Source organism: Poecilia mexicana, unplaced genomic scaffold (assembly GCF_051168715.1).
Source record: "Poecilia mexicana isolate PSO_F unplaced genomic scaffold, ASM5116871v1 scaffold_7, whole genome shotgun sequence".
NCBI classification, from domain to species: domain Eukaryota; kingdom Metazoa; phylum Chordata; class Actinopteri; order Cyprinodontiformes; family Poeciliidae; genus Poecilia; species Poecilia mexicana.
In genome coordinates this window covers 11,466,784-11,481,553 of record NW_028263376.1, presented here as the reverse complement: position 1 = coordinate 11,481,553, position 14,770 = coordinate 11,466,784, and the positions used below count along the sequence as shown (strand labels likewise).

General features: G+C 41.4%; 1 protein-coding gene across 1 annotated transcript; it reads right to left on the bottom strand.

Annotated features, from left to right (window-relative positions):
- Positions 1-12,397, bottom strand: slc6a17 (solute carrier family 6 member 17). Its single transcript, XM_014988326.2, has 11 exons — positions 11,994-12,397; positions 7,451-7,608; positions 6,203-6,329; positions 5,196-5,377; positions 4,468-4,578; positions 2,785-3,026; positions 2,506-2,698; positions 2,014-2,206; positions 1,769-1,928; positions 1,490-1,652; positions 1-720 (listed from the first exon to the last, which is right to left on the bottom strand). The coding sequence occupies exons 1-11, from the start codon at positions 12,286-12,288 to the stop codon at positions 358-360; spliced, it is 2,187 nt and encodes a 728-aa protein (XP_014843812.1). The 5' UTR covers positions 12,289-12,397; the 3' UTR covers positions 1-357.
- Positions 12,398-14,770: the final 2,373 nt, after the last annotated feature.

Genomic DNA, 14,770 nt, shown 5'->3' with positions numbered 1-14,770 from the left:
TTTGTCCTGACCACAACTAACCCCCTCTGCTCATGGCCACACTCGGCTGCACCTTTCTGTGTCTCTTGTCTTGGCCCACTTTGCCAGAATTTTTTTAAAAATTGTCAGGGGCTTCCCACAGTAACAACTTCCACACTGAGAAATGTTGTCATGGCATTGTTCACTGAGCAAAAGAGCAGACTTGGTTTTCTGACTGCCATATCATGAGCCATTTTCTGTGTGCTTCTCTATTTTTCTTTCTCTGGAGGTTAAGGTGTGAGGAATGCTGCAACTGAATTTTCTCCACCTTCTCCATCTCCCTCTCCTCTAGTTGAGAGGGCTTCATTTGTAAGTGGGAGGACGTTGGAGCTCATTAGATCATAGCTCAGACTCGGGCGAGCCAATGTTCTGGTATCCAGTCTTGGTGCTGGTGCCGTAGTTGGTGTTGGTCATCTCTTGGGTGCCACCGGGCCCAAGATAAGCGCGGTGGGCTGGCATGGGGGAGGGCGCCTCGCTGGGGTTCTTGCCCAGGATGAAGCGCTGCTCGTCCTGCTCCTCCAGGTTGGAGATATCCTTCATCATGCCCTTACGGTAGGAGACCGACAGCTTGTTGGAGCCGTCGGAGACCAAATTGAAGTGGCGGGCGATGAAGACGATGGGCAGAGGCAGCATGGCGACCACGATGAGGGCGTAGGCCATGGCTAGAGCCCATGGAGGGTAGCTGTGGAAACGCTCTGAGCCCTAAAGGTAAAAAAAGAAATGGTAAAATCAGATAAAAACAGATTTTGGGTTAAAATCCATGCAAGTTTATGAAAATTATGTTTCAAGAAAACCCACAAAGGTAGCCAAGTACAATTACTGGAACCCCTGGTAAACATGTGGACAAAAGCCTTAATTCATTAATATTAAGGAACCATCTTGGCTCCAAGATGCAACTCTTAGCTACACTTCTTTAACCAGCTGTCAACTTTGGAAAATATTTTACCTCCTTTACCGTGTTGCTAACTTATGCCCTCTATCAGCTAAATTTAGCAAACATTTACAACAATAATATAGAAACATGAAATGAAATTAATTCAATTGTTTTAGATGCAAGTAAAGATGGTCCAACTTGATGATAATTATAGTAAAATACATTCACAGCCGACCATTTCCATTAAACAGATCCTGAACTTAATGTTTTTCCCTCTGACTGTAGGAGTGATCGAGTTACAGCGACTGTTTTTATATCTCTTAAGAAGTAAATGAAATAAAATAAAGGCGAACAAATAGGTTAGTGGATCTACGTAAGTCGACTGTTCATGCATGAGAAGGTTTGAAGTTTCTAAGCACGTTTACGCATCTTTGGAATGAATACCAAGAAGATGGTAGCAAAAATATTGACAACAAGAAAATTTTATATTGGAACACATCCAAATTAATTCAAACCAATTTAATAATATATTTTTTACTTTCCCTGTCGTTCACTTATATTCTGTGTAATAAAAAGTGGCAGGCCGGAGGATCTGACCTCTTCCTCCACCCATGCGTTGTATCCTGCAGGACTGACAGACATCTCTATGACGGTTGCAACAATGAGCACCACCAGGATGGTGGGGGACACGTATCTCCACATGTAGTAGTAGAAGGTGTACGGTCTGAAACCCAGCATATCCTCCAGATCCTGCATGAATCTAAAAGTTCATAACAAGAATCAAAACACGACAATTAGATTTTGGGGAAAATGCCCACTTGAAGTCACTTATTTTCTCAATGCACACAGTTAAGCAGCGGCTTCTTGCCACGGTACCTCTTAGTGCCGTATATCCAGGCTACAGAGATGTTCTCCAGGATCACGACCACAGTGAGAGGCAAACCAGCGGAGTAGTCATCAAACATGGTGACAAAGTAGTTCCCTGAACGCTGCACGAACAGCAAGCCCAGCAGGAAGGCTATTATGCAGCAAACCACTAAAGTGGACACAAACAGGACAGAAACACGCCGTTAAAATCCGATCCCACTCTCCGATTCTGGAAAGCCAGAATGAGGACTCACCGCACAGGATCTCCTTCCGGATCTTGAAGGCGTCCAGTATGGGCGTGGTGATGCCGGTCATGGTTCCGATCATGCTTCCCAGACCCAAGTTGATCAGCATGAAGAAGAACATGACAGACCAGAAGGGGCTGGCGGGGAAATGTGTCATGGCCTCGGTGAAGGCGATGAAGGCCAGGCCGGTCCCCTGAACCGCCTGGAAGGGAGGAAGAAGCTGGAGATGGTCACAGCGTTCAAAAATAACAACTGAGCTGCTGAAAAAACCAAGAAAAGGACTCAGCCACCGGTTCATTAATGATATCGTAACTGGAAACATTCACTGTGTGTAAAGTAATTGTGAATTTAAATTTCCTTAAAAACAGACCAAAAAACTGGAAGCAATTAAAAGAAAATACGTTCAAAAAGGTATTGTTGCTCTTACAGTCGTTTTTCCTTTACCCATTTTTTAAATTTATCTACTCGTATGCTTTGAAGCTAAATTGTTTTTGGTGTGACCTTATTGAGTTCGTCCTCCAGGATGCAGGGGTCCAGACCCAGCTGGCCAAAGCTGTCCTCCTTCACCGTCTTGATGACTCCGTACATCTCTGAGTAATCCTGAGCTGTCAGGTGGGAAAAGTTGATGTGAGGAGGAATCAGCTCCCTACTCAGCACACCTGTGTTCAGGTAGCCCAGAATCTTCTCTGCGTTCCTGGAGAGGAGGTAAAGATAGATGTGTTAATGGTGACTAAAAAATTAAATCGTCTCCTGAAGAGTGACTCTATAAGACGTACTCACTCGACAACACACTTCTCGTTCATGACGTTGGCTTTGAAGCCCAGCACAGCAAACACCACCAAAGTGGCCAAGATGGACGTGACGAAGTTGATGATGGAAACCAGAGCTGCGTCGAAGTGGCAGTTGTTGTCCCTCTTGTTGTAGCTGGAGAACGCGATGACGCCTCCGAAGCCCAGGCCGAGGGCGAAGAAGACCTGCGTCGCTGCTTCCCTCCACACCTGCGGCTCCAACATCTTCTCCAGCTGGCGAGAAGAGGAAGTGACAAGATTAAAGACCATGTTCACTCACCGTGACATAAATACAGCTCTGGACAGAAGCTCACTGTGGATTTTGAGTTCTGTATGAATCCTGGGCTTGTGTCAATGTATTTAACTGTTCTTTTACCAGTAAGTTAAGAAAAAAATATGCATTTTCTCTGCAGATCACTCGGATTCATTTGACTAAAAAAACAGGTGAGGTGTTTGTAGATTTATTTAAGGTTGAATCTTTAATTTTGCTTGTGTGGGGATTGGCGAAACCAATTACAATTCTCAATTTTTAAATCCCTGAAGGGTGGCTGTGTCCACATTTCAAACCGAAAAGACCCAAACTAATATGACATTCATGCAGATACGTGAATATAAATGAATCTTCTGAAACTTTTTATATTGAATTTTACATTATAGTTACATTAATGATTTCTTTTGTTATTGCCACGTTAACTATAACTAGTTTTAATCTGCAGAATGCATTAAAGAAATATCAAGAGACCAAATCTTATGCATTAGAAATAAGTGAATAAATTTGCCTAAAGATCTGATTTGAGCATAACGTAACTTAATTTTCACTGTTCCAACCCATAAAGAGGTCACTGCATTTACAGTAAATCAAATGCATCTATTGCTGTGTTTTGCACCCAAGAAGGTTTGAGTGTGCTTTCAGTCCGATTAAATCAATCTCTCTCGATTGAAGTAAAATCAGGAAAGTGACCAGGCAGCTGCAGGTGATGATAATTTGTTTCTCAGATCTAAAGGGAGTGTAGCTGGAGTACCTCCATATGGTTCATCTGCATGCAAATAAATCATTTCCATTTCATTCTGATTTCGTACCTTGACAAATTACATGTTTGTGTGACTTAGAATAGTTTCCTTTACACATTTCTATATTTGGATTTTAACTCCGTGGTTAGAAATTTTGCTGAAATGTGGAATTAGTTTGAACCTTGTCATTGTGTTTACAAAAAAAAAAAAAAACATTTTAAGGCACAAACACATACAAAAAAAACCCTGTAAATACACAAAAAAACATATTTGATCTTAAACTTCCACAGTCAGATCGTCATTGCTGCAAAATCTCTTTAAAAATGTCCTTATTAAACTAATTTAGCTGCATTCTTTAAACTGTGTTTTCTGTTCCTCACCACTAGAGGAGGCCGCTGCTCCTTCTCACCTACCTGAGTATTATTGACATTTTCATGAAATTGGATCTTAATGAGTGGTGCTTGAACTATGAGAGACGCTGACGTAAACCGTACACTCAGCTTTGAGAGGAGAGGGTTTATACTTTTTCTTTCACAGCAAGCAGCAAAATTCTGTGATTTTTAAAATTTTTTTATTTATTTATTTATTTTTTACTACTTTGACAACGAGTGTAATTAATGTAATGCTGCTTTGGTGTGGACAAGGATTGCCTATTCTCTCTCACCTTGGGAGTGAACATGTGAGCGATGCCGTCCACCGAGCCCTTCAGCATCAAGCCTCGCACCAGGAAGCAGAAGAGCACCACGTACGGGAAGAGCGAGCTGAAGTACATCACCTAAAAGACGGAGAGAAAGTCAGCCGCATCACACACTGTTGCCATGGACACGCTTTTCTGAGACCTCACACGTAGAAGGAGAAGTGCAATCAAATCCACTTCCACGCGCGCTCCTAGAGCTGCTCTGTGTTTGCTTTGAACCAAATCTGTGAGATGAGCCCATGAGGCTGAACTCCTTCCCCCTGCATCAGATGGAGTTCAGCCATCTGATGCAGGGCCGGCTAAAGAAATGTGTCAGACCCGAACTGGATATAGCTCAGTGATATGCTGCATGACTCATAATTTGGCTCCAGAGCAGAGCGTGTCGAAGCTACCGACTACACAGCTGAATCGGTTGTTCCTTGGTTCGGCTTAAGCTTATCAATGTTGCATGTCCCTGGCTTCCATAATCTAGATGAGGTCCAAAAATAGATGCGTGTGGATGAGAGGCTTAGTATTTTACCTTTGCCCGGCAAGCAAAGTCAGAAAAGCCCTCATGGATATGGATAAATCAGTGATTAAAAACCCAAACGGAGAGCTCTGGCTGAAAGGATTTGTTATCTCGGTGTGTGAAGAAATAAATGAAATGAGAGAATGGGTGTGTGCAGGCTGCAGGTTCAGCCAGAAGAGCTGCCCACCTTCCCAGACGACTGGATGCCCTTGATGACGGCCAGGCAGACCAAGATCCAAGCCACCAGCAGGGACAGGGTCATCTTCCAGTTCAGGCCGCCGGTTTCGTCGATGGTGCTGGTGATGTTCAGAGTCTGGCGGTACCAGAAGTAGGTGGTGGCTGAGCTCTTCTCACATTCTGGCTCCACAACTAGATCAGCAGCAAGGAAAAGGAGACAGATTGACCTCTGGACGTCAACTGGGCCAGTTTAACATCCTAACCTAAACTATTCAGCTCAGTTCAGTCGAGGTCAACGTTGGCTTCGTCAGACCAGAACAGTTTCCTCATGATGCTCTTTGTTAGGTGACTCCTGAAGGCAGCTGGACAGAGGTTTAATTAGGGAGCATCAGAGTAAAAAGCCAAAATACAAATGCATGATGTTTCAGATATTAGGAGAGTAAGTAACAATTTAATCATTTTCCTTGCATATCACCCCCTTATGTGTAGCTTGTGCTGGTTTGTTGCATAAGATCCCCCAAAAAATACATTGAATTTCCCTGTCCTTAACATGGCAGACTGTGAAAGATTTAAGGATTATGAATAATTTTTGCGAGAGCAATCTAATTCCGATTCTAAATTAGATCAGAGCTGACGCTGAGTTTCACAGTGTGAATAAGGAGTCTTGGCATCAGCTGCTGCCACCAGCTGGTGGCAGTGCGGACCCAATCAGCCGGGTCAAACCGGCTAACGAGCCTTCACAACAGAGCTGTCCGAACGGTGACCTGCAGAGCGGCCTCAGCCACTGCAACAGCTCAGACAACTCTCTCCTGTGGAGGCTGCTACAATGCAAAAATGTTCTGCAGCTTTAAGCACAGCAATGGTAGGTCTGTCTCTCTCTCTCTCTGTATCTGCTGAGTCTAACTGCAGAATAAGAAAAAGCTCTCAAGCACCCATTTATGTTTCTTTTCCCTCTGCTTTGTGCTGACAGCCTCTCACGGTGAGGTGGGCGTTTGAATTTTGCGTTGACAAACTCACTGGCTTGGGTTCCGTTCTTCCTGATGGGGCATTCGGCCCATGGCAGCGGATACTGAAACGACTGGAAGAAGTAGAAGATGCTCCAGCCGATAATGACATTGTAATAGAGGCCAACAAAGCCGCAGACCTGCAGAGACAACAGAAAGGCTCGTTCGTTTAACGGCACACAGCGTGTCGAGGTGAGGCAGGGCACAGAGGCACACACACAGCAGCACAGAGCAGCTTGAGACGCGTATGAATTATTGAGCTGTTTGCTCTCTCCGCCAAGGCTGTGGTCCTCAAAGAGGCGGTATTTATAGACGCTGGAGCTCCCTCTGCCACATCTGAGCTGCCACACGCCTCGCTGCCCTCGGCTGCCACGGCTCCGCGTCCCCTCGTTCGCATTAGGCTGATGAAATTTGTGTCGGGATGACTGGCACGCAGAGAGGAGCCGCTGACGGAGCGACTCGGGTGCCGACAGGTTGTTTTAAGCTGCTGGTGATAATGTGATGTGGACACGATGGGTCAGTACTCCTGATGATGAGGAGGACAGACCGAGGCACAGATCAGATGTGGAGGTTTTCTTAAAGCAACTAGAGGTCATATGGCTCAGAGGGAAATGTTGTACAGCAGAATTGATGACTCTCTGTTGTTTAAACAAGAAAGAAGTGGGATGTCTTTATAATACGAGGATTTTTAGGTGATCATTAATAGGGCCGTAAAATTTATTTTGCTGATTAAATTTAAATATTCACATCCATAAAAAAAAGAATACAGACTAATGTAAGTGGTATTTACTCAAGTAGGTTTTGGGGGAAAACATATCTCTGGTGTAAATGTACTGCCTCGGTTTTCCTGCCTCACAAAAATAAATAAATATAATTAAATATAATTGTCACTAAACCCACATTTTTGTATTTTTATTAGTTTGATGCAATATTCTCATTTTAAATGTAAGTGGAACATTTTTAGTTTTAACAGAAACAAAGGCTTTCAAACATCCATCTGTGAGTAATTAACCTCTATAGATCGGGTTTCACTGAGTGACAAAGTTGCTGAAATAAACGGGTTTTTAATATTCTGATTCACTGAATGGGTCTGCGAATATCAGCCACCGTGAGTTTTGTTTTCAAAGGTTTTATGTTGTGAAAAAAATTTGATTTCATTATTTTGTAATAATGTTCATTTATACTCCTTTTCTTTTGCCTGCAGCAGAACGCCCCGGTCCGATCCAACCTGGGTTAACGTGAACTGACACAATAAACTCACCATGAGGCTGGAAACGCCGATGCCCCCCAGCTGAGGGTAAACGTAGTTCCACACCCCGATGCTGCCGCGCCTGATCCGCTGACCGACTGCCAACTCCAGGAAAAACAAGGGGATGCCGATGAGGAGGAGGAGGATGAAGTAGGGCACTAGGTACGCACCTGACAGAGAGCGGACGGGGGGAGGAAGCATGACAGAAGCAGTTTGTTCAGATTTATTTATATCAAGGTTCCAATGTGGTGAAATATGAAGCCTCTTCTAAAAGCAGCAGAGGAAACAATGTCTCGTCTCTCCTCTCCCTTTTATTTGCTCTAATATTTGCTTCTCTCCTGTCCTCTTTCAGTTCAGCCTCCTCTCAACATTTCACCATGACCCTCTTTTTCACAGAAGGGGAAAAAAACAAACCAAAAGGAAAGCACAGACGGCCATCGCAGACAGCAAGTCACATCCAGTCCTGCTTTCGTCAAGAAATGAAGAGGAGCCATGGCGACAGAAGCATCTGAAGCCAGAGACGTGGTTCACAGTGAGAAGGACTTCATTCATGTTTTACCTGATTCTAACAACAGGACCAGCCTGATGGAGAGAGAGCAGGAACCAAACCAAACAATGAAACGTGGCCGCGTCTTTAATACAGACTCTTTTTCCATATCTCTACTGGACAGATGCAAGTTAATATGTGTCATTGAAAAGATAAACTACAAAGATCTTCTTACTGAAATAACTTATTAGTGTCAAATCCATATATAAATTAAATCACTTCAGGTAAGATACTAATGCTAGATATTGGTTGAACACATAAAAATAGAGTTTTGCTGTTTTGATCTCCTTTCAGGCAACTTTTTATTCCACTACTGAATATTTTTGACTTCGATTTGCACAAATTTAAGCAATCAAAGGCTTCATTTTCTTCACTTCAAAGCTGCACAATATTCTCAGCGCAATACCGTAAAGACTAATTACGTCTCGGCTGCATTATTACTGACATTCAAAGTAAATCTGTGCTCTGAATGCCCATTATACGCTTCGTCCAATGAATGGACTCATTTCTGCTACTTAAGTTCATTTTTAGCATCTATGACACTGAAACGTCTGGAGAGTTTGCAGGCACTGTGTGACATCAAAATACAAAAGTAAGCAAAACGTGGGTTAATCTTACTGGTTACTGGTTTTACACGTTACCATAGAAATCCACCTGCTAAAAGTTGCTCGCAGTGTCATATTTTGTGGTCAGGCACAACTCAATGCAGCTGAAGTGCGATATTTTACTGGCGAAGTACGGAGAGGAGGAGAATCTGACAATGACTGACTAAATGGAGGGGTTTAAACACAGAGGAGGAGGATTAGTGGAGTGAAATGTGTGAGTAATTGTGCTGATGCGTGACAGCTGTGAGAGAACATGAACCAGGGCTGAAGTGACAGAAAACTGACACGGAGAACATTATCTGAAAAGAAAATAACTCAACACAAACACAAAGAGCCTAATGTAACATAAATCCCAGGTGTAGAATCAGAACACTGACGTGAGGTTACAGAGGGATGAAAAACTCAAAATCTTGCTTTGGATTGGTCAGAGTTAGACTCGTGTTTTAAGAGTTGCCTGGTCCAACCAAGGATCGGGATCACAAGAAATGGAAATAGAGTGAAATATAAAGCCTTTAGAAAAACATGCAGTTTTATCAGATTTTCTGTGAGATTTGATCCCCTGTTGTTTCCATTAAAATGTATTAAAGCTCAACTATCAGGAGAAATAACACCAGCAGAGGAGCCAAATCGAAACAGAGATCTGGGTAAAACTGACCTTTTTCCATCTGTTAACATTTCATCAAAACCTCTTTGCATTTCATCCCTGTAAGGAAACCATTTTGTCTGCCGCTGATGAACTACTACATATCCTAGTTTAAGATAAGACAGGGTGAGATGACACATTATTGCCTGCTGCTTGCACAGACAGTTTTCTTGCAACGTCATCCTGGCAGCCATAACAGAGACAGAGTCAAAATAACAGCCGCAGGGAATCAATCAAATCTAAAAACCCACAAAATGGATCAGATAAAAATGGAAAATGACATGAAATGTCCAAAACTTCCATAAATCAGTAGTCTTGTTGTAAGATTAGTTTGCTTGGTTGGTTTCTTATGATTTTCTTTGCAGGAAAGTGTTATTTTGCCACATCATTTATACTGTATTTAATTAAAATACTGTATTTACTGTATTTAATACAGTAAATACAGAAATACTGTATTTAATTAAAATATAAAAATGACGCACAGAGGAGCATCCGCAAAAACAATGTTCTATTACTAATCAAGTTTTAACATATTTGACATATTTTTGGTGAAAATAAGCTGCCTTGCTGAATGGTAAAGTACTTTTAAAAGTACTTAATATATATACTAATATTAATTTCTGCCATAAAGTTAAATTGAGCGTCGACTACAAACAGGGATCAGAGAATCGCCAAACAGCACAAAGTGTTTTCTTTATCCAACCAAGGAGGACAATAAAGCTCCATCAACTGATTCATCCTTTAGATTGGGTTACGCTTAAATCTGCACAGAAATACATTCAACGGCTCAAATCTGCACACATTAGGCTCTGAAACACATTTCATGCAAACCCTTCACAACCCACACAGGAGATCAACAATGTCTAAAAGCCTGGAGCATTCGTATTTATTCTTGAACTTCCTTCTTAGTCATCATCCACCTTCTCATTTCATTATAATAATAGTAAATCAAGCTGCCAAACACAAGATGCTGAGAGCTTTAGGAACAATAACAGACTGAGGCTTTTTCAGCTAAAATCTCTCTGCTTCCTCTCCTCAGTGACGACTGAACGCCTAATCCCACCGCTGCTGAGGGTGCATGTTGACTAATTCAGACAAATGCTGCAGAGCCTGCAGCTCTGACTTGGTAAGAGAGGTTTGCTCTCTGTGTGTCAGGTGTGATTTCAAACACACAAACAGCCAAAAGGGTTCCTGTCGACTTTGGAGCAAATTCTATTTGAATCGCATTAAAGCGAATTCATTCAGTCTCTTCCAGGCCTCAGTCTTAAGCAAACTACCAACTGGACACCTGAACTGAGGGACTGGGAAGTCTGCTTCTGTGGGAAACTAAACCAGCATCACGCTATGCGATCTGCAGCAAACGCATCGATCTCCAAGTGGAGGCTTCAAACGTAAATATGTTTAATTGTAAAGTTGTGAATACTGTAAAATTACAACCTTCAACCCAGTCAGTTTTAACAACTGCACGACTTCAAAGCTCCACAGACGCCATGCACAGAAAGAAATGCAATAAAATTGATTTTTGATCGATTTTTAGCTGATTAGACTTCTTTTAAAATTCACCGGTCATCATTAAGCTCATATAGATATCTTCCATTTCATGTTTTTGATGGATTTGACACTCTTTTCATATTTGATAAGTTATTAACATCCAAGCATTTTTATTTAGTTATTATTTTGTAGAAATGAATTTTCACTTTGACAATTGTTTATTTTTATCATTTCTTTTGTCAATAAAGGTCAATTTTTTTTTTTTGATAATGATTGATTTGTAAGAGCTATAAGAGGCTAACACATGCAGGTTTTTCCAGGTACACATAAAATGTTATTGGATATTATTAACTATTTCAATACTCATTACTATAACAGAAATAACTCCAGTTGAAGATCCAGTTTCTTCGGTTTCTTTCAAAGACATTCATTTTGATAATCACCAGGTTTGCTTATGTATGGTGACATCCTAACAAAAACGGCGCCTCTAAATCATGAATTAATTGTGATTAAACACATTTTTGGTTCAGTTTCATCAGCCACAAAAAGAAGAATTCAAGCCCATCTGCTGAAAAAAAAAATTATATATATATATATGTGTGTGTGTGTGTGTGTGTGTGTGTGTGTGTGTGTGTGTGTGTAAATAAAATATATTACATATTAAATATATTTCAAATATTAGGCACAATAATTTTGTCATCCAAGGTCATCCAGAGGTAAAACAGATCACATTTTCATCTGTGTGGATGAATAAAAAGATTTCCAGACTAGACAGGAAGATGTTTCCTGCCCTGGTTTTGTGTAAAACAAGATGATAGAAACCTACAGTGTATAATTATCCTGTTTCAGTTCATCTCATACCAAGATGTCTTTTTTATGCCTGGGTTTCTTAATGATGACTTCTTTTTGTGTGTAAACAGGCAGTTTGTTAACAGGAGTTACATTCCCTGTAGTTATTTGAATGCCTCTATGATCTGCTGCGAATTGCCTTGTAAAGCAAATCAGCAGATCATTGGATTTACCGCTTGTCATGAATATGTGAGCGTGTTAAACCAAATCATAACAGAACAAACAGTTTCAGGGCAAAGATGCAGCACTTTGAGGAATTAACCCGGAGACATAGGCTGGCAATTAACCAGTGAGTTAGAGAGCTGTCTATTGTTGGATCTCGCTTAGAACCAGAACCAGAAAGAACAAAACTACAGTCTACTGGCAAGGTTTGCTTTTAAAACAGACAACAAACTCTCACACATGCAGTCATCCATTTACCTCCGCCGTTCTTCTGGCACAGATAGGGAAACCTCCAAACGTTTCCCAGGCCAACCGAGAAGCCGACCTGAGCGAGGATGTACTCCAGCTTGTTGTTCCACGCTGGCCGGCCGTCCTCGGCGTCCTGCTCCGGAAGCAGAGACCTTCCTGGGGCGGTGGACCCGGGACTCAGACCCATACTCATCTGACTGCTCTTATAGTCCATGGGGTGCTCCAGGGACAGCAGGTCGGCCACAGACTCTGTGACCGGCTCATTGCTGTGCTCCCGCTGAGTCACCTTGGTGTTTTTTGGCATGGCTGCTGCGAACGACGGAGCTCCTTCAGAGGGGAGGCTGACGACGGGGAGCGAAGAGGAGAACGTCTGGCAGAAGAGCGGCCAAGTTGGTGTGTGTCGGGATGAGAAAGTTGTGCTTTTCCTAAATCTGTGAAGAGACGTCATATAGAACAAAATGTCACATTTTACGCAAAAAAAGTGTATTTTAAGAGGTTTAAGTCTTATATTGTTAATTTTAAAGTAAACCGGTATGACCAAACTTTTAAGCTCAATTGAGACATTTGCTCAATGTTTTAGAAAATTCCCACGTTTTTGACATGAAGTGGCGGTTTTGTGATGGTGAGAACGAACGCAGGAACCCAGTTTGAGATGATGATGATGAAAAGTTTAATAAGAAAGTGACTCAATACAGTCCGGTTCAGGCAGCACGGCAGAAGGCTTAGCAACAGCTAAATACCAGTAGCAACTCAAAAGACAAGACTGAAAACGAGAGCTGAGTCGACACAGGACTTATCAGTTCTACTGTGACGACTACTGACGGTGACACACAAACACACAAGGATCTGACAAAGAACAGAGACAACAGGTGGGCTTAAATACACAGGGAGTAATCAGGGGGACTAGGTACACAATTGAGGAGCAGACAGGACATCACAGACTCACAGGGGAACAGAACTAAATAAACTTAGAAAAACCTAGAAATAAATACACAAAAAACTCAACTCCTCACAGTTTTGCCTTTTATTGAGCTCCATCTAAGTCTGACTTCCTTCTCCCAGCTAGAGAAAAGTGTTCCCACAGCACCATACTGACACCATTGTGTTTCGCCATGGAGAAAGCACGTTCAGGATGTCTCTGCAACTTAACCTTTTGCATGACGACCAAAACATCCCATCTTGGTCGGATCTGAGCAGAGTCCATTCTTGTCCATGTTTTCCCTGCATGCTTTGTGGCAATCTGCACATCAGATTTCTAATGACTTTCTTTCAGCTATGGCTTTCTCACCGCCTCTCTTCCATGTAGTACCAAAATTGTGGAGTTTATTGACCAGTTGACCTGCTGACTGAGCGATTAATCTCTGGTAGGTTTTCAGGTCTGTTGTACTCTTTTATTTTCAGATGATGGGGTGAACAATATTATCCTACAGCCAAACCCTGATTTAAACTTCTCCTGGCCTGTCTGCTGCGTTTCTTGTCTCTATGAATCTGTTTGTTCACCAATCTCCTCTAACGAACAGCTGGACTCACACTGAGACTCAGTGACACAAAGGTGGTCTTCGTTGACATCTGAAGACAATTTGCTACACTTGTAACATGACACAAGGCACAGAAAATGGTTAACAATTGCAAAATACCTGCTAACATAAAGCACATATCTTTCACAGGAGATAAATTATGTCTGAAAATCCAGGATTATTCCTAACATTTCCTCACCAGATCTCTAGTTTTCTGATGAATTGGTGATTGGATCCATCTCATAAACATTCACCAGCTGATTAATGACTTAAAATCTTAAAATAAAAGATGTAAAGTATCTTGTTGCATGTGAAAAAATGTCTCTAGCAGAAATGAAATGAAAAAGCAGACATAGATTTTTACTGAAACTTTATAAATCAACAACAAAGCAGTTAGGTTTTTGTTTAAAACCTGAAGTATTTTTAAACAGCAGCACTTCAGAGCCATGAGGCCGTTCTGTAATCCACTTCATTACAGCAGTTGAATCTCCCAGACTGAATTACAATCCGTTTCACAGTAAAGCCCATTATACCAGAGTTGAATCATGTGAACAGCAGTGAATGGTCTGTGTGTCTCTCAGGAAAACGCAGCACAACTAAACTAAACCCTCTGAGCTTTAATCAGCTGTTAATGACTTTTTTTTTTCTTATCAGGAGCTTTTACATGTTGTCAACAGGGTTTGTTTGTTTTTTTATTACTGTGTGAAACAATGTGACGTTCTGAAGTAATGGTGAATTTTTCTTTTTTAGTTGAGAAAAGCATGTTGGGTTTTCCACGGCATATAGAACCTTAACTACTTAACAAAAGAGAAACTCTTGATCGATTAGTTTTATTGTCCTACATTTACGAGGATTTAATGGCCATTAACTGATTAAACCAGTAATCCACTGGTTTAGCACTGGTCTGTCCAGCAAGCAAAACCTCGTCTGTTTTCAATGGTTCCTACATTCATTCATTGTTGCTTTATGGTTTTTTTTTATCACTCTATATTTTGCAGAGATAGAAAAAGGAAAAGTGAGAATCATTTGACTACTTGCACAGCCCACATTTAATAAAGTAATTCCAATAATTATTTCAACAAATAAACAACAAATTGTCAACACTTAAATTTCACACCTCACCCAGGCAGGAGTTTGTTTTTCTTCTTTACAAATGTTCGCTTCTTCATCACGGCAAAAATCCTCGAATGAACTTTTTAAATATTTCAATTTTTTTTTTTGCTTTTGTTTTCACCCTTAAACATAAATAAAGCTACATGGAAATAAAAC